The 20,956-nt window shown below is 40.1% G+C and overlaps 1 protein-coding gene across 2 annotated transcripts in view; it reads right to left on the reverse strand.

Annotated features, from left to right (window-relative positions):
* The window catches only part of ANO6 (anoctamin 6), a 233,530-nt gene continuing 214,705 nt past the window's right edge, over positions 2,132-20,956 (reverse strand). For both annotated transcript variants that reach the window (XM_005680057.3, XM_018047899.1), the window contains 4 exons: positions 17,480-17,685; positions 13,003-13,202; positions 11,159-11,264; positions 2,132-5,240 (listed from right to left, as the gene is read on the reverse strand). In XM_005680057.3, the coding sequence (XP_005680114.3) occupies positions 5,031-5,240; positions 11,159-11,264; positions 13,003-13,202; positions 17,480-17,685 (722 nt within the window). In that variant the 3' untranslated portion in view covers positions 2,132-5,030. The remainder of the gene's footprint in view (positions 5,241-11,158; positions 11,265-13,002; positions 13,203-17,479; positions 17,686-20,956) is intronic.

Consider the following 20,956-nt stretch of genomic DNA (forward strand, 5'->3'; position numbering starts at 1 on the left):
CACTGGCTACCTTTATTTTGGGGGGGCTACACAATCACTGCAGATGGTGACTGCAGCCATGAAATTAAAAGACGCTTGCTCCTTGGAAGAAAAGTTATGACCAACCTAGACATCTTATTAAAAACCAGAGACATTACTTTGCCACTAAAGGTCAGTCTAGTCAAAGTTATGGTTTTTCCAGTGGTCATGTATGGATGTGAGAGTTGGAATATAAAGAAAGCTGATTTTGAACTGTGGTGTTGGAGGAGACTCTTGAGAGTCCCTTGGACAGCAAGGAGATCCAACCAGTCCATCCTAAAGGAAATCAGTCCTGAATAGCCATTGGAAGGACTGATGCTGAAACTCTAATACTTTGGTCACCTGATGTGAAGAACTGACTCATTGCAAGAGACCCTGATGCTGGGAAAGATTGAAGGCAGGAAGAGAAGGGGATGACAAAGGATGAGATGGCTGGATGGCATACCGACTCGATGGACAGAGTTTGTTTGGGTAAACTCCAGGAGTTGGTGATGGACAGGGAGGCCTGGTGTGCTGCAGTCCATGGGGTTGCAGAGTCTACTGAACTGAACTCTGACTGGTGTGAGGTGATAGCTCATTGTAGTTTTGATTTGTACTTCTCTAATAATGAGCAATGTTGAGCATCTTTTCATGTGTTGTTAGCCATCTGTATGTCTTCTTTGGAGAAATGTCTGTTTAGGTCTTTTCCCCACTTTTTGATTGGGGTCTTTTGTTTTTCTGGTATCAAGTTGTATGAGCTGCTTATATATTTTGGAAATTAATCCTTTGTCAGTTGTTTCATTTGGTATTATTTTCTCCCATTCTGAGGGTTGACTTTCCACCTGGCCTTTAGTTTCCTTTGCTGTGCAAAAGCTTTTAAGTTTAATCAGGTTCCATTTGTTTACTTTGAACATGTGTATTTCTTTTTAAATCATGTACTGTCATAATTTTTTAAACAATTACTTAAAATTTCCTTGTAATAAAATCATGTTGGCAGTAAGATCATGTGTAAGTAAACATCTGGCAGAGTACCTGATGGGCTCAGATAGATACCAGTTATTGAAGACTTCACCATTTCCCCCAAATAAGAAGGAGGTGCTGCTGAAGAATTTCTAGTTGCTCCTTTACTGGACTTAAAATATTTGAAGGGAAGAAGAACATCATCAGTACCTGTCCCAAGAGCATCATTTAAGAATCAGAGAAAACACTTTACCCTGATTGTCCAGTTATGGACACTTTTTGACTTAGTTTTATTGGAAGCCTAATGAGATTTAAGCTGGTCAAAAAAAAAAAAAAATCAAAGGATGGAATGAGTTAAAATCTGGATTTTATGTTGTATTATAGGATTTAAAAAAAAAAGGTTCTGTAATAAAAAATTCCTTTATATTCTTTTCCATAATTTTCCCTTCTGTACTCAAAGGCCCCAGCAGGTCCAAACAGAACATTTCTGAGCCTTATTAGAGATGTGTCCTGTCTGGGTGACACTGCCTCATGTCAGGTGACATGCCCCAGGTTTACAATGCTGCTGCTGCTGCAAAGTCGCTTCAGTCGAGTCCGACTCTGCGCGACCCCACAGATGGCAGCCCACCAGGGTCCCCCGTCCCTGGGATTCTTCAGGCAAGAACACTGGAGTGGGTTGCCATTTCCTTCTCCAGTGCATGAAAGTGAGAAGTGAAACTGAAGTCACTCAGTCATGTCCAACCTTCGAGACCCCATGGACTTGCAGCCTACCAGGCTGCTCCATCCATGGGATTTTCCAGGCAAGAGTACTGGAGTGGGGTGCCATTGCCTTCTCTGGGTTTAGCATGCAGAAGCATCGTTATACCATTAACGGGAAGCACCTCTTCCTACTAGCTGATGCAGCGCAACACTGCCATACCTGGTTTCCAGTTGGTGCCCTGTGCAGGCTCAGTCCCAACAACTTCTGCAGCAGCCCTGACTGAAATCCTACCCCTCCATTTTCCCCAGAAAAATCATGTTTTAAGTAAGTATAGGTTATGAAAAACATAATTTTAGGTATAATCCACATAAAAGTGCACATGCTATCTGAGTGACACATAACCGGTAAACAGATATACGTCTGCTTCCTTAAAAACATTATGACAGTTGCATACAGAGTAGGTCACAGTATTGTTTTTAAAAATGAATTTATTAAAATGCTCATAATTATAAAAAGAATATTAAAATGCACAGAAATTTGCAAAATATTACAAACTTTACATCTTACGCCACAGTGTATGAAAAGCATCATGAATATTTCAGTTTGACTTAAGCTGTTCATACGTTTTAACTTTTCAAACATCTTAAAATATAATATGGACACAAGAAAATGGTACAAGAAGTGTTTCAACAAAGAGCATGTCCTGCTCCCCTATTGTGAATTAATGTTTTCTGAAATTCAAGATGCACGTGCAATTATAAGGGAAGACTTTCAGTGATAAACAGTTTGCAAGATGGTTTAGTTTTCAAACAAAAATGAAAGCTTTCCCATCCTATTGACATAACTAAAATATCAGGGATATTTAGAGAAAAATCTCCTGAGTATTTTGGTCTAATGCTTTGATCTGTTAAAATTCACAGGCATCACAAAAGGATACAAAGTAAAATTTCTCTAGTGGTTAACAGGGCAGGTCTAGGGCCAGATTTTCCCTCATGGGTCCACTGCCACACCCATCCATTTTGCCAGGGGGCTGCCTCTGCTCACATTTACAGATCCAGCCCGCAAGTGCCTGCAGACACAGCCCCACATGTTCATCACCCACAACTCAGCACTAGACTTACATGAACAATGGCGGTGTCACAGATGACCCTAGGTCTCCATTACAACCTGGCCATCTGGGGAGTACTGGCAGCATCATGTATCATATTTGCTGCCTTTAAAAACGCAGAGGTTTTCTTCCCTCCTGTCCACAGAAGCACATTTTGAACTATGAAGACGATTTATGAAAACAGAAATGCACAATTCAAGTTCTATTTTATATACAAGGAGATAAGGCAAGAACATTTCCTTGTTTATAGTTCCACAGTGAGTAACTGCCAAATCCAACGCTAGGAGAAAGTCCTACACTTCAAAGAGAAGAGGTAATAGAGCAGAGGAGGCACCACTTTCAGGAGCAGTGTCCCAGGTGAGTTGGGGAAGGGGCGAGAATGCTTCCCCACTGGGAAGAATGCATTTCTCGCTCCCTCTGTGACCAGACCGCATGTGGCCTGTCATGAGCACTCTTTGATCACACATACCCTTAACATTATCAAGAAAGTTAGTGAAATGATCCTGATTCACTGGGACAATTCAAAAGTCCAGAACACTGTTTCGCTGAATCCTACATTAATACTCCACCCCGCCACGCCTCCCCCCTCCCCAGCCCCCCACAACCTGGTTTGTTAACATTCATGGCAGGCATTTAGAACTATGACCTGGAGTGAAGCTGTTATATTATAGCAAGCCTGTCGATTTGCTCACTGAAAAGTGTTTCCTTTCTCTTCGCTGCTGGGATTCTAAGTGCCTCGGCTCCTGTGGCACCTGGGCATTGAGCAGCATCTTAATGGGTGGCGAGTGGCCCATTTAGAGAGAGCGAGGTGCCAGACACTCTCTCTGCACCCAGCCCTGCCCTGTCACCAGTAACGGGTGAGAGGTACGGGCCCTGTGTCTTCTCTAGAGCCTATCAGAGGGCTAGGCATCCAAAAGGCAGTAAAGTGCAGTAAAGAACGCTGAGCTGAATAAACCGAGGGCAACATGTACACGGTGGGACAGGAGTTCACCAGGAAGATACCTCCAGCTGACCGCAGGGTTTGTGACCAAACCAAAATTTTTTTTTTTTTTGACACTTAATTGCCTGATTGGCTTGATAGGAGGCTGAAAATTCAAATCAAATCCAGTCTCTTTTCTTGTTTGGGAATAATCTGGGTATCCTCCTGTTTCTCCGTCTCCCTCCCTAAAAACACTCCCCAGGTGCAAACATGCAATTACAAACAAGTTCCTGGGCAGAAAGTAAGAGAAGGGAGGATGTGCTGAGCTACCTTCACTATGGCAGATGCTTTGGTAGGCTGATCACTAGGACGTGCAGAACCCCTCTTAGGAACACAGTGAGGTCACACTGAGGAGACCTGCTGTTCTCTTGACGTGCACAGCACTGTGCTGATACAATGGCTGTGAGCCAATCACAAGGGTCCTTGCAATACTGTACTTCCTAGATCTAACAGATAAAGGGCAACTGGTGGGGACTTGATAGGCTCATCTTTTCCAAACCATTATGTTGATAAATATGTAATTTTAATCACTTGATTTCATTTTTTTCAAGATATGATGTATCTTTAGAAGATGTAAATTCATTATCCTGATCAATAGCACAAATATGCTCAGAAATGCTATCTTCATTTCAATCCATTAAGAGTCTTTCTCTGAGATGGAAAGATAGGCCAAGATGAAGACTGAAACTATTTCCTCTTATTACCTGAGGTTTCCTTTTCTATAGGAACGTGATAATACACCTAAATATTGTAAAGTCTTGGGTCTATCTGCAACTTAATACAGCATTCAAACTGAATTCTGTGTTAGATATTTTTAATCACACAAGAGCTTTAATGATGGTACTGTAATGGAAGGATAACTCTGGAGCAGCTCTAGCAAAAGTGAAGAAACAAAACAGTGCCTAGAAATAAAAAAAAGATCATGTGCTTGAGAACAGAAAGGAATGAAAATAATCAAACGAGGAAAAAAATCCACTCTGCTTTGGTAGATGTTGTTTCTTTAAGCACATGAAGAGAATTCCTGTGTGTGATTAAAATTCCAATTTATCCAAAAAAGTAACATTTTTGGTCTTTCTGGTGATTAGTTTTATGCCCTTCTTGAACTCAATTTTACATTTTCCAGTTCCTGCATCACTAGCTGAAACTGAAAAACAATCTGCATGAAAATGGCGATAGTTAAGACTCCTATTTGCCAAAGTGATTTGACTTAAACATTCTCATTAGTGATTCATAATAACTTTTGACAGAGCTAAATTCTTTAAAGTGCTTCTCAGAACATTACGCTCTTAGTCGGATTTTGGTCGTAAACTGTTCTCTACTGCTGCTCCTATCATCTTCTCAGCGATGACTCCTATATTTTTGGTCATGTCCTTGAGGTGATTCTCATGAAGAAGCTTCTGGGTTAGGTATTTTTCTCTCTTGATCTTGCTCTTCGTGCTTTTCGATACATCTGGAATTGCATATGAAATGAAAAACTTCACAGAATAGATGATATGCTGCGGGAGAGAAAAAAAAAATAAATGTCAGTCACAGAGAGATGGGAGGGGAACTCAGAGTCTCTTCCACTTATTTTTGTCGGTCGTTACAACAGTGTATCAGGACAGGGTGGTAGGTGCTTAAGCTCCGCCTCCATGGCGTGGTTCTGCCACGGATCTACATTTTGTTACTTCATAAATTCAACCATACTATTTGCTATGTAGAGAAGAATCTATCTCCCTAACATCTAGAACATTCACCATGGCACTGATGATGTTATGACATTTTTATGTGTGTTCCTTTCCTGTCTTATTCCCAGGCCTCATCCCCAAAGGTAAACACTAACCTATCTATCTGAGTATATGTAGATCATTTTCATTTATTTTTGAATAGTTTAACAAAGTATGTATATATCCCCCAAAGAATATCTTGTTTAGTTTTACTCACTTTAGGCCTTATAAAAACAATATGGTGCAATCTTTTGAAATTGCTTTTTTCCATTCAAAGTTAATTTTTAAGATTCATCAATGTTACTGTGTATAACTGTAGTCCATTTTCACTTCTTTATAACATTCCACTGTGTAAACATACTTTATTTGTTCCCCTATCAAAAGGTATTGGGCTAGTTCCTAGGTTTTGGATTAGAAACAATGATGTTGGGAATATTCATACACTTGGATTCTGGAGAATACCTGTGAGAGTTTCTCAAGAGCGGCACCTGGGGTGGAACTGCTGAGACCCTGCTGCTGCTGCTGCTGCTGCTAAGTCACCTCAGTCGTGTCCAACTCTGTGCGACCCCATAGACGGCAGCCCACCAGGCTCCCCCGTCCCTGGGATTCTCCAGGCAAGAACACTGGAGTGGGTTGTCATTTCCTTCTCCAATGCATGAAAGTGAAAAGTGAAAGTGAAGTTGCTCAGTCATGTCCGACTCTTAGCGACCCCATGGACTGCAGCCTACTAGGCTTCTCCATCCATGCTATGTTACATGAATGTTCAATTTTACAAGATGGTACCAAACATTTCCAAAACAGCTGGCACTACCACCAGCAGTGTGTGATGATTTCAGTCACTCTTTGTTGTTGTCTGCACTTATTATCATCACTTGTTTTTTTTTTTAAATGAACATGATGACTATGAAATGGACTTTATTTCACTTTGAGCTTTCCTCACATTCCCCTAATGACTAATGAGCTTGAAAACCTTTTTATTTATGCACCATTCAAAAACCCTAACCTAGCAAGAGGATAGAGATAACACAGAATAGACTTATTAAGAGTGTTATGGTGGGAGATAAAATTTATATAGATTTTATGTAGATCAGTTTAGACATGCCTCACTGAGCAAAGACTTTAAGGAAGTTAAACATCAGGAGAAAGGACATTTTAGGCAGAGGGAACACCTAGCACAGAGTCCACATGGGGGAAGCCTACTGGGTGTATTCCAGGGAGGCTGAGTGAGTAACATCAGGGAAGTAACAGAGCATGGCTGGATTGTGCTGGGCTTTAAATGCTATTATAAGGACTCTGGGTTTTACTCGAAGTGAGCTGTGAAGACAACAGGGAGTCCAATTAGTAGACTGCTGCCCTAATTTGAGCAAGAAATGACGGTGGCTCCAACTTGGGGGCAGCTGCACAGCTGGTAAGAAGTGGTCAGATTTGTGACATATTTTCAAAGCAAAAGCTAACAGGATTGGATGTGAAATAAGTGACAGAGAGAAAACAAGGGGGGCTTCAAGAATTCTGGCCTGAGCAACTGTTCAGATGAACTGCCATAATTGAAGGGAGAGGCAGAAACTGTGGACAGAACAGATTTAGGGCAGGGTAGGGGGAGAATATTGAGTGGATTTAAGAAAATATGGGAATCTAGGGCAGTAGATTTGAGGTATCTGTTAGATATGCATGCAGAAAGGTCAAGGATGCAGTTGGATTGATGGGTTGAGCTCAGTAGAGAGGTTTTCTGGGGATATCCATTAATGAGTCACAGGCATACAGATAGCACTTAAAGTCTCCAGACTGCATGAAATCACCAAGGCTGTGAGTAAAGAGAAAAGACAACCAAGGAATGAGCTCCAGGATCATTAAGAAGAAAAGGAAGGGCTGGCAAAGAAGCTAAAAATGGGACTGCCTGGTAAGGTAGGAGGAAAGGCAAAATATGTGTGTTCCTGGGAGCCAAGTGAGGAAGAGTGTCAAGGAGGAGTGATCAGTTGTGTCAAATGTTTCTTTAAGTTAGGTGGTGTGAAAAATGGAGAATATTTTGAGATGAGAGAGATATTAGTGAGTGTGAATGATGGAAATCACATAGTAGTAAAAAGGCAAAAACTGAGGTCAGAAAGAGATTTAGTTTAGGTTTTTTCCCCCCATTTATTTCTGAGGTAGGTAATATTTATAGATATGAGTATTTTCTATTAAACCACCCTTGCATTTCTGGGACAAAGCCAATGTGGTATGATGTTATCTTTTGAAAATATGTTGCTAGATTCAGTCTGCACATTTTAAAAAGACCTTTGCATCTTATGTATTGAGAAAGACTAACTTATAATTTCCCTTTCTCATTCTATTCTTGTCTGACTTTAGGATCTAAAAGGAGATGGGGAGTATTTCCTCTAACTTTCCACCTGATCTCTGGAGGAGTTTATCTACGATTGAAATAAAGTATTGTAGAACGTTTGGTATCATTCTCCTAGAAAGCCTGGCCTGGTGTTTTCACTGTGGTCAAATTTTCCAGTTACTCAAAGTTTTGCTATCACTGGAGTTTATGTTACCATCTTTAGCATTTTGAAGATACTAGACCCCTCTCTTCTGGCTTCTATGCTGTTGTTAAAAAGTCTACTCTCATTCTAACCTTAATGTTCTTGGTTATCTTTTTTCCTCTGGTTACATAAGATCTTCTCATTGGTGTGATGCATTTTCCTTACAGTGCTTGCAAAATAAATGTGGGCTTCTTCAGATACTACTTCTCCATTATCCTTTTTTTTTTTTTTTTTACTTTTTTTGAAAGTAGTTTTTCTCCTTCTGTCTTCCATATCACTTCTTTTTTTTGTATTTTCCATATCTTTCTGTGATGTGCTAGTGATAATTTTTTTCAGATCGGTCTTTCATTTCACTAATTCTCTCTTCAGATTTGTCTAAACTTCTGTTTTATCTGTATGTGAATATTTTCATTTCAACAACTATCTATATTTCTAAAAGTTCTATTTAATTACTTTCCAAAATTGCATTGTAATTTTTTATAGTTTCTTATTGTTCATTTTGGCTTGATCATTTATTTAAACATTTTCATATATAGTTAATATATATTCCTTATCTGATAATTCAAACTCTTAAGAGTTACTGAGAGTCCAAATCAGTGTTCTCAGGTTTTACTGGCTAAATCTCATTCATTTTATTATTTTAAATTTCCCCTTTGTCATTGTTAATCCTTGATAATTAGTTCATATTTGTTTATCCCAATCTGGGGAAAAAAACTGAGGTCTAAATTAAGGATACTTTTCTTCAGAGACGATGTACACTTCCATCTGCTCTGAGACAAATCTAGCCTTTTGCGTGGTCCCTGGCTGAATCTAAGGGTCTAAAGTTCAGCTCGTCTGCCTCACTCTGACCCAAGGCTTGGTCTCCTTGAACCTTTAGTTGGAGGCCTAATAACAGAACTTGTTCTCAGAGCACTCCTGAACTTCAAAGGTGCTCACTACTCTATCTTAAGCCATTATGTTTTTTTCCTCTTTTTATATTCTCTTTCCTTCCAGTAAGCTTAAAACTGCAAAGGAAATCATGTTTCTAGCTGGTTCTAAATGTTTTATAGTGAGATGGCCCCTCACAGTACCCAGTTCATAATGATATCAAATGGAGCCATCTAAACACTGGCAACTACATATTTGAATATAAACTAGTAACTCTTGTCAACATATCAGATACTGTACTCTACTTGTGATACAGTGAACTAATGAACTACTTTCCTCAGTTAATTTCTGATAACTATTTAGTTGGCTTAAAGCTCAACATTCAGAAAACGAAGATCATGGCATCTGGGCCCATCACTTCATGGGAAATAGATAGGGAAAGAGTGGAAACAGTGTCAGACTTTATCCTTTTGGGCTCCAAAATCACTGCAGATGGTGACTGCAGCCATGAAATTAAAAGACGCTTCCTCCTTGGAAGAAAAGTGATGACCAACCTAGATAGCATATTCAAAAGCAGAGACATTACTTTGCCAACAAAGGTCCGTCTAGTCAAGGCTATGGTTTTTCCAGTGGTCGTGTATGAATATGAGAGTTGGACTGTGAAGAAAGCTGAATGCCGAAGAATTGATGCTTTTGAACTGTGGTGTTGGAGAAGACTCTTGAGGGTCCCTTGGACTGCAAGGAGATCCAACCAGTCCATTCTGAAGGAGATCAGCCCTGGGATTTCTTTGGAAGGAATGATGCTAAAACTGAAACTCCAGTACTTTGGCCAGCTCATGTGAAGAGTTGACTCATTGTAAAAGACCCTGATGCTGGGAGGGATTAAAGGCAGGAGGAGTAGGGGATGACAGAGGATGAGATGGCTGGATGGCATCACCGACTCGATGGACATGAGTTTAAGTTAACTCCGGGAGTTGGTGATGGACAGGGAGGTGCTGTGATTCATGGGGTCGCAAAGAGTCGGGCATGACTGAGCAACTGAACTGAACTGAATACTAGAAAAATTATCTAAGCCAAGTAGCCTGTCTCCAAACCAAATACCTCCTGTTTCAGCCTGCTTAGCTGCTAAGAGGAACCATGTCCTTAGTTCTAGTCAGTGAGATGCAGGTGAAGGTCTGCTCCAGGGGCTTCTGGCAAAACTTTTTCTTTCCTAACATAGGAACAGGTATGGCTAGCATCACCCTTTTTCAGCTTCTTCCTGCCTAGAACATAAATGTGTTATTTGGAGTTGTGGTAGTCATATTACAACCATAGAGTGACATGTAATGAAAGTAAACCTACAGAAGACAGATACATTCCTTACACCAGGGATTCGGAATTGATCCAGGAGTACCCACCTGCTTCCAGTGAAATCTGTTATGTGGGAAAAATCAACTCTTACTTGTTTAAGCCACTGTAGATGGGTTTTTTGTTTCTTGCAGTTAAATGTGATCCTAACTGACCACACCAATCAAGTAACTTTTGAACCTTTAGAATTTAGTAGTAGTTATTCACTCAGTGTAAGAAGTAAAGTTGGCTAGATCAATTTCAAACTGATAGCCACCTTAGTATTTTTCAGAGCTGGTAAATTTCAGGGATGTAAAAAATTATTATAAGAAGGTATAATGTGAAAATGCAATACAAATAAACTATTACAGCAATAAAAGTTTCTTCAGGAAGATATCTTACTTATCTTGAATAAACCTCTTCATAGCCTAATATGGAGCCCAGTTCCCCAAATAAAAAGGCCTTCAATTAATACTGAACTGAAAGGAATTGAATCTCCCTAAGCCCACATGCCAGAGAAGGCAATGGCACCCCACTTCAGTACTCTTGCTTGGCAAATACTATGGATGGAGGAGCCTGGTAGGCTGCAGCCCATGGGGTCGCTAAGAGTCGGACACGACTGAGTGACTTCACTTTCACGCATTGGAGAAGGAAATGGCAACCCACTCCAGTGTTCTTGCCTGGAGAATCCCAGGGACAGGGGAGCCTGGTGGGCTGCCGTCTATGGGGTCGCACAGAGTCGGACACGACTGGAGCAACTTGGCAGCAGCAGCAGCAGCAAGCCCACATGCTTTCAACTTTACAGCAGACAACCAACTTCATTTAATTACTGAGAGCATTATGGGTATTCTCAGGTCAAATTTAACAAATGTTATAGAAATAATTATTAACAAGAGATAAGACATATTGTGTATTTTAAGTGGCAACACTTAAAAATTAATAAATGATCTGCAAATACACTGTCTTATAAACTATTTCAAAGTGAACTTTTCTTACCTCCATGACAATGATAAAAGCCAGCTTGGCTGCAATCACATGCCAATAATAGATGTTGTGTTTATACTCTTGTTGGTGTCCAGGAGGGTACCGGAAATCACGATACCTGGAAAACAGATGGGGGCATTTCAGGAGATCATTCTTTCTAATCAAATGTAAACAAGGGCCCATTAAAAAAGTCATACTTAATGCAACACTCTTTTAAATTGGTCATCTCATAAATTTTCTCCAAGGGTTTCTGGGTTTGTTTTTTTTTTTTGGCCATGCCATGTGGGGTCTCAGATCCCTGGCCAGAGACTGAACCTGGGACCACAGCAATGAAAGCCCAGAATCAGGACCATGAAGCTACCAGGGAATGCCCGGAGTTTCTCCGGGAGTTTAATTTGATGACAAAACCCTGAAATAATTACTGCAGTAATACTTCATGTATCATATACCATATGTGTCATATACCATACAAGATGTCATATACATGTCATATACTATACAAGATGGTAATGATGGTTTCCATCTTTGTAAAAAAAGAACAAAAATATCAAAATTTATCCCTGCTTCCTCAAAAGAGTGTAACTAAAACAAATTACCATATTTTCAGAAACATGCTACAGAGAATATTAACTATTTTTTTTTATAGTTTTCTTACCTAATTTCCTTGTTGTCAGACATCATATGCTATTGCTTGACGTCATATGCTATTGCTATTGCTTGTATCTCCCTTAGGTAGCAAATCTCTAACTGTCCACCTGTAACCTATTAGACCTGGAAGTCTAATTACTCTTTAGAATTATGTAAAGTAAGAGTAAGTAGATGCAGTGTGTGATTCTGAAGAGGCTTTGCTATGTGTAATCTAGAAACATTTATTTGGGGCTTATTTATGGTTTTTCATTGTGTTGTTGAGAATGTGAATAGGAGACAGCTTTGAGGAGTTTAAACTTTAAAGCCCCTTTAGGTTTTAGACTTTGATTGAAAAAAACAAAACTACAATACCATGCAGTCAACAAACTTATCAATTAGTAACTTAGTTGATGTACACTGTTCACAGTTGATCTTATCAGCCATTAAAATCAACGCAAAGAGCTCTGGAATACTTTTAGAGAACACTGCTAGGCTGGGCCGAGGTATCAGCCGTTTCTGTCTCTGTGTTGCTCTGTTAAGTGATGGTACTAGTTTGTCATCATTCAGTACCGTCAGGTTGTACTTGAATAAAACATTAGTTGTAACAACTGAATTATCTTGCTTTTTGGAACTCTCCGAGTTTCTTAATTTCTAAGATGTAAGGCTTTCCTCCAAATAAGTCTTTTTGTTATCGTTTGAAACTCTCATTTTAACATTGTGCCTTATGGGGGCTTCCCTGGTGGTACCGTGGTTAAGACTCTGCCTGCCAATGCACGAGACACGGGTTCAATCCCTGGTCCAGAAAGATCCCACTTGCCATGGAGCAACTAAGTCCCTGCACCACAACTTCTGAGATGGTGCTCCGCAGTAAGACAAGCCACCACAATGAGAAGCCTGCACACCACAGCCAAGAGTAGCCACCACTCGCCACAACTAGAGGAAGTCCAGCAGCAGCAATGAGGATCCAGCACAGCCAAAAATAAACAAACACATCTTTTAAAAAGTGATAGAAATACTTTACAATTTGTGAAAAATAAAATGCAATCCTGCCTTATGGTTTGGCTTGAAAGTTCTAACCTTAATCTGTAGTAACTTTTATATTTTATACTTTTTAAAGTCTGATTGAAAAGAAAGCGAGAAAAAAAATATCTAGCAACTTCATTTAAATACCAAATAGAATGAAATTACAATGAAAGTCCTTTAAAAGAAGAAGTGTAAGCAGAACTTGCCTGCACGTGTCATATTTAGACCCAGCGTATGGACTTTCCTTGACTCTGCTTTTAAAGTCGGCAGTATTGAAGATGGAGAGACTTATGTTGATGTATCCTTCCATTGTGTAGTCTGGGTGGTCCCCATATGGCGGGATGGAGAAGGACCAGTAATAGACCAGCCGGGGGATCATGTCTGATGTGAATGCAATGATCATGGCCTGTGTTGGAAGAAAATGGTAGAGAGGGTATTAATTTAGAGCCTTTATAGCCAGGGTTAACAGACATGCCAAAGTTACATTTTCATCAGTTGAGTTTTTTAAATCAAAGATTCAGGAATTGTCAAATGGATATAAGTAGTGAATGTCCTAAAACTTTTGAGCAGCTGCTTTAAAGTAGTTTGTTTGCTTTTGGTCTTTGAAGGGAATGTCCAGCAGTTCACCTGCAGTTAAAAAGCAAGGCCTTGATAGTTGTCTATTATGTATCTTAAGTACAGTAAGAATAATTGTAGACTAGGGTATTGTGGATAACTTGAGAGCCACTTGCATATGTTACATGTAACATATTTTAAAAAATAGAATATAATAAAATTCAATCAACCCTGGAGCACTACTTGATATAATTTAATCTTTATGACTTAGAAGGTCCTTTAGCATGTGAAAGGACTAAGATCAATATTATGAAAATAAGCTGGCTTTATATGATTCTTTTGTAGATAAATAATTGATAAAAATTGCTTTTTTAATCACTGTCTCTTAAAAATAGAATACTAACTGATAACAAATATTTTCCTTCAAAGTTATACTTTTTCCCCTATAGTATCTTGACTTGTTGAGATAACTCTACCCCACAGTCTGATTTAAACTTTCAGTATATACTTATGTCTGTTGCTTTATTAGAGAGCAAGAATTCTTTATTATTCAATAAAATATAATAGCAAGAAACTGTGTTGGGATTGTTCTATTCACATAATCAAGCAATGATATCTATTTTGTTAGACTTAGTGTCTAAGCCTTTCAACTTCCAAAAGGTTAAATGGATAAAGTCAGAAAGATTATAGTTATCAAAAAACTTTAAGAGAGTTTAGTGTGTTTCCACATTAAAGGAATAAATATGGATCAGTCTTAAATCTGAATCTGTGTCAGGGAGACTTTCAATAGGATCTAAAGCTATTATTAATTACATGAATTTCTCCAGAGTTCAAATTTGGGCTTTAAACTCTCCAACATGTAAAACTGGTGTCACGGAAGGAGAAAGTAATGAATATACTTCAATCCAAATTCTATGTGAATAAACACAGCTAGATGTTTCAGCCATTTCTGAAGCAGAAGAACAAACATGTTTTGCACAACATGATTTTAACAGTATTCATCTGAACATATGGTTTAAACGCAGTGAGACCACAAGCCAACAAAGATCCCATGCAAAGCAAGAACAACAACTGAGGGGCTTTTCTATTGCAAAATTTCCCCTGCCAGAACCAGCTCTGTTATTGCCTCTGATGCAAAGTCTCTCTGGGTGTGTATTCTTGCCTGTCGGTGGTGGTGGTGGTGGTGTAAGGCAAGACTATTTTACTTTTCCCAGATTTCAACAGATTAAAATTTCCTGTTATCATTTAATTCAACTAGATCTTTTTACAGAATCACCTGCAGATGTACTTCAAGAAGCTACATAAATTCCAATACGGAAGATAATTCTATTGTCTTTTGACAAGATATTCTTTCCTCTGGAATTCAGCTGCTCTAAGACACATCACAGGAGCACAGATAAATGCAGTGTGTTTCGTTTCCCATGCTGTTCCAAACACAATTTCCCATTGATAGCAAAATAAATTAATATTGGTCTTCAATAGCAGATGCTCTGGCATGACACAACCATGTCAATTCAGCTTATTTATTGAACCAGCAGCTTTAAAATGAATGATTTTATACCAAACTCTGGCCTGATGCCCTTTCAAATCTTGAGGAGCTGTTCTCTTCTTCCTCCTTCCTAAAAGTTCCCCTATTATGGAAAGCTAGCTGTTACTGAGCATGTGAGGCTGGGAAGGCAAAAATTAGGTATGCGAGGGGATAAAATACATGTTTAATTCTTATAGAATTATGTGCAAGAGGACCTGCAGCTTGGAATCTCTAACACCTTAATATGGAAAAAAGGACTGTCCATAGTTTAATTGGGCTTCCCTGGTAGCTCAGATGGTTAAGAATCTGCCTTCAATGCGGGAGACCTGGGTTCAACCCCTGAGTCAGGAAGATCCCCTGAAGAAGGGAATGGCAACCCATTCCAGTATTCTTGCCTGGAGAATTCCATGGGCAGAGGAACCTAGTGGGCTACAGTCCATGGGGTCGCAAAGAGTTGGACACAACTGACCAACTAACACTAGTCACTACAGTTTAATTGATAACTGAATAAGCAATTTTTCTAGTGTATAATAAGCCAGCACCTGAATTATAAGAACAAACAACTACTGGACGAGAACCAGTAGCACCAATCAGTGGGTACATGTGTGCCTGTGTGCACACACACATGCAGGTAGAGCAGCCTTGAAGATACAGCCAATGTTCCATCTGCATTAATGGTGAGGAGCCATGCTGGGGTGACGAGGAGAAGGTGCCGCATACAATTAAGACAGGATGCTCGAGTAGTGGGGAGTAGGAGTCAATTGAATTTTCTGGTTAGCTGAAGGTCAAACAAAAACCTTTTAGTTCCAAACCCTGTTGCTAAAAATTTCCTTAAAGCATGTAACTCCACATTCCAGCCTGGCTTCATGTCATATAGTATATTGAACATGACAGATTCATACTTTTATGACTGTGGAGCTTGAAAGGCCTCACTGTCGTATTTCTGAACATCAGCCTATGTTTTGCAGCACAGTGGATGCTGAAGGTGGGGGATACCTGGGTGAATGGAAATGGATATAACCTCACAGTTGTTTTTGTGTGTGTGATTTACCAACTTTCTCCAAAAAGGAGAGACAGCAAGTGATCCAAATAAACTGAGGGTTCTTGGGGGTGAAAGCTGGGTTCCAGATAACTTATTGTGTAAAACTGTGACCATGGTCTAGACAATGACATATTGTAAGATTCTTGTGCCTCTAGTTTCGACACCCGGCAAAGCTTACAGAGTTGCTGTAAATGCTGCTGTGTGATGAAGATAACAGAGTGAATGCGTGCATGCGTGCTCAGTCACTTCAGTTGTGTCTGCCTCTTTGCGACCCTAAGAACTGTAGCCCACTAGGCTCCTCTGTCCATGGGATTCTCCAGGCAAGAATACTGGAGTGGCTTGTCGTGCCCTCCTCTAGGAGTGATAACAGAGCAGCTGCTAATATCCCCACAAGGACCAGGCTCTGTGCATCCCCTGCACTGACTCATTGAATTCCCCATACATCCTTTGTGGTATATAATAGTCTGAAAATACGTGACAGGGAATTATTCAATCTACAAATGATAAAATGAAGCTCGGAAGTGTTAAGGTCTGGGTGGACGCCCCTCAGCTGGGAGCCTGACCCACAGGCACTGCCAGATTCTTTTCTGTTTCTACAAGGGCTCGTGGGAAAAGGCAGGGGACTCAAGGCAAGTGGGACTTGATTAAGAAGTTAAAACTGGAGTATTATTTTGTTAACCTGGGAGTGAAATTGGCAGTGGAATAAGGGAGGAAATAACTTTGAGTGTCTGGATACCTCTGGGGAAGGAGGTTCCCTGATGGGCTGGCATTGGCAACTGCTCTGCTTGACAGCTCCCTGCTGACCCATGGGGGCAGCAGTAGGGAAGCAGACAGACTGTTCAGACTGGTCCATAATCAGTACAGATTGCAACAAGTGAGTTCTGTTCCCTCATCACTCAGACACATGCAGGACACGAAGGTGCTTAGCTAACGACTAACACTGGATAGCAAAGACCAAGGGTGGGGCGAGGAGGAGAGTTGGGACCTGCCCTAAATCCACCTCCTTGAAGAACCTCTGTCCCATGACACAAGGAAGGTAAGGAATGATGGGGAATACACAAAGCACATAGTTCTTCACCAAGTAGTTACTAGTTTAAATTGATAGTTTGGAATATACAGTAAAATATGGTGGAATGACTGTTCTTATTTTAGGGTCTACAAACTCTAAATGGATAGATTTCTATTTCCATTATAAAAGTACTATTTGATAATTCCTTTTATAGTCATGTGAGGACTAAAAGAGTTAGTACTTACTGTTAATATTATTACCATGTTTCTACTGAATAAAACTAATAAATGAGCAACAAAAGCATAATAGTCACTATTCTTAGCAACTGCCTCTGTAAGAGGTCTTGTAAGTCACCAATAATAATTATAAACAAAATTTATTAAAAATAACAACAATTACATTTACAGCAACTATGTTGTTTACATGATGTAAAGTATTAGCATCTTCCTCCCACATTATGAAATACCAAACACTGGATTCCTTAGGGAGCAACACGCATGCAGTTTTGGATGTTTGAAGGTCTTTACCCTGCAAAGCCTATTTACTCACATTGGTCACCACAGCCAGAATTGCTATTCCTTGCATGATGGGCTGCCATGCTCCGATGTCCTGGGCTTTTTCTGGCACCATGCGTCTATATTGGGTAGTCAGTTTCCACGCGTCCACTCTTATTTCCAATATATTGTTCACCAGAGCCAACAGAGGGGCCAGTGGAAAAGAGGCCACAAATAAGGTGACGAACCCAAACTGAATAACTGTCAATGGAACGGACACACATCATGGAGTGGTGGGTGGATGGAAGGACGACACGCATTCCTTTACTCTTATAGAGAGAAAGGCAAGCAGTGAACTAAATCCCAAAGAGAAAAGACAGTCATGGTAATAATAATGGTCAACAGTGAAAGAATCAAATCAAAAGACACACATAAGGTCTCTGGAAAGAAGTCTAAATATAGCCTGCTTACTTCACAAATATACACGATAGGAATAACACATTTAAAAATCTTTAATCAACCACCATTACTTGTTGGCAATAAACTTGGGGCACTTTAAGTAAAATTATTCATTCCCAGTGTAGAAATAAGAGAATGTTGGGAGAGGATTTGTGATTTAAGATTAAAAAAAAAAAAAAGAAAAGGGATATTGTGGAAATATCTAAAGTTAAAAAGAAATAAGAAATGTACCTTTGGGAGAATGTTGAGAGAAAATATACGGAAAATAGGCAAATGAGCAAGCTCCCCTGAGTCTATGAACGCAAGGGAAGCACATTCTGAGAATTTGTGACACTGCTACAAATCATGGAAATGCATGCAATAAGTGTCTTAATAAGTCAAAACATAATCCTTCAGGAGCTTTTATTTTGATATTGTGGCAGTGTGTGGTCACAGTAAGTTAAAAGTGTGCTGGTGGCTTAGCGATTCTTTTCTCTTTGTCTGAAATCTATGTGGCTTTGCTATAGATGGGCAGCAGAGACTTGGAGGGGTTGGGGGGGCTGGACCACAGGGAGGGTGCAGTGAGCTGTGATAAGGCCAGGGATCTAACTGGCAGACCTTTGACATAAACTACCATAGGTATTTGTAACTGAGACAGTGGATGAGAGGAAAATTTACAGCCCCTTTAGGACTACTCCTCAGCCAAGAGGCAGGGACCACTCTGGCGAAGAAGGGCAAGACTGTGGAGGTATAGCTGGGTAGGAGGAGCTGACATTTGCTTCTGATCTGAGAGGCCAGAATGTATTGCAGGAAAGCAGTCAGGGTTGGAAAGACTTGGCTGATCTACAGGCCAGGCAGGTGCCACTGTATTCAGGGAAATCAGACAGGCAAGGACCACAGCTAGCGATATCACAGAGCATGGCACCGACAGTGATGTCAACATCCATGACTCACCCAACCCTAAAAGAACTTATCTGCCTCCAGGGGCCCGGCAAGTAACAGAAATGTGTGGCACGGGTACAGTAGCTGGCAAAGTGGCAAGTGGATGTCCTAATGAAAGGTGCCATATTGGAATGAGGGCCCCATGCTGCCAGGTCCCCTTAATACTCAAGAGAAGTCAGAAGGGGGAGCCTGGTGGGCTGCCGTCTCTGGGGTCGCACAGAGTCGAACACGACTGAAGTGACTTAGCAGCAGCAGCAGCAATAAATCCAGTTAAAAATCCAAACGAGAAAAGACATAGTTTACAATGAGAACAAAGGCACAGACTACTTGGAAATAAATTAGTGAGAAATGTTAAGATGGTTATGATAACTGACTTAAAAATAGAGAAAAACAAGTAATGATGAATGAATGGTATGATACGCCATACTCTTAATTGGGAAGATTCAAGTTTGGGGACATATTAAATTCCTTCTCCAAAAATAAAATTTAGAATTTGAATGCAAATTTAGTTAATACTTCCAAGTGGATTAAGGAAAAAAAGCAGAAAGTTGAGGCTAAAGTTCTTCAAAAAATGTATATAACTACACAAGTAAAACAATGAGGTGGGATGTTTAAATAACAGTGTTAGCGATATTTCTGCTAAAGGATAAAATGGGACCACCTCTAAGAGATATTAATGTATACTATAATGCTATGGTAATTGAAACAATTCAGAACTAGTGCATTAATAGACAGTATGAATTAAATAGAATAAATTTCAAGAACAGATGGAGATATTCATGGGATTTCAGTATATTATAAAAATGGATGTTTCAAATCAGTAGATTCAAGTATTAAAGTAATTAGCTAAATCATCAGAAGAGCTGGTATGGAGTCTTCACTTTTGATATCAAAAGAAATTCCAGATGGTTTAAACATTTTTAATTTAAAAAAAAAAAGCAGAAAAAACCAAGATGGTTTAATCTCTTCTGATATTCAGGTGAGAGGAACTTTCTAAAAAACTTTTGAAACCAAGAACAGCCAAGGCCTATCAACGGAGCAAGGCAAAAAACATCCATTGTAAAAACAAAAATAACCCTCGCCTGAAACTTGCTCCTGATCCTGAATTGCTCTCTGACATGCTTTCTTTTTTATTAATAAGTCATGCTTCTTGAAGCAGCCCCAACATTGATTATTTCTCTGCCATTCAAAGCTCTCCGTCTTCTGCGGCCCTCACCACGGCACTGAAACTCGTCTTGCTCACTCCGTTGGTGGCTGCACGTGCCGAAGCCAATGTACATTTTCAGTCCTTGTTTATCTGATTACTAGGCAGTTCTCTCCCACCCCAGGCAGCTTTTGACATGGCCAAATATTTTCTTCTCTGTGGAATGTTTCTCCCTGTTGATTTTTGTTTACTTAAATAATTTTTAAAAACCAAGGTAGAAGTGTGTGTGTACACACACACACACACACACACACACACACACACACATTTCACTTTTAACTGCTGGATAATTACTTTACGATGCTGTGATGGCTTTTTGCATACATCAACATGCCTCGGCCATGGGTATGCATTTGCCCCCTCCCTTCTGTACCCCTCCTCCCACCACACATATTTTTAAAGGCTGTCTAACTATCGTGCTTCCTGTATTTTTCCCCATAGTCCTAGCAGCTATGGGGACCCGAGCTCTTGTTTTTTTGCCTCCCTGTCCCTTTACATTAAGCTCCTTTTAGTCAATGTTCACATCCCTCTCAAGTAAGGTGATAAGACGTCTCTCTGTTCACACCCGTCGCTGCCAGTTTTCTCCCAACTGTTCTGCTCTTCTTCTCCTTATGGATTTCTTCCCCACACTTTACCCTTTAAATGCCCCCTTTCCCCAGGGCCTCCTCATCCATTCTCCACTTGGCAGGCCTGAATCATCCCCATGGCCTCAGCAGCAGCTTCTCTTAGCTCCTGACTGGTGAATCCAACTTAATAATGGACCTCACCTCTCTGATGTCTCACAGACACCTCACGGTCAAAATATCCACCTTAGAACCGTTTCCTCAAAATCAGCTCCTCTCCTTGTATTCCATCCAGGAGACTTGTATTCAGTCTCCTGGAAGTTAGCTCAACAATTCTATTCCTCACCTGCCACACTAGTCATCTCTTTAACACCTATCAAATCTG

Source organism: Capra hircus, chromosome 5, assembly GCF_001704415.2.
Source record: "Capra hircus breed San Clemente chromosome 5, ASM170441v1, whole genome shotgun sequence".
In the NCBI taxonomy this organism is placed as follows: Eukaryota; Metazoa; Chordata; class Mammalia; order Artiodactyla; family Bovidae; genus Capra; species Capra hircus.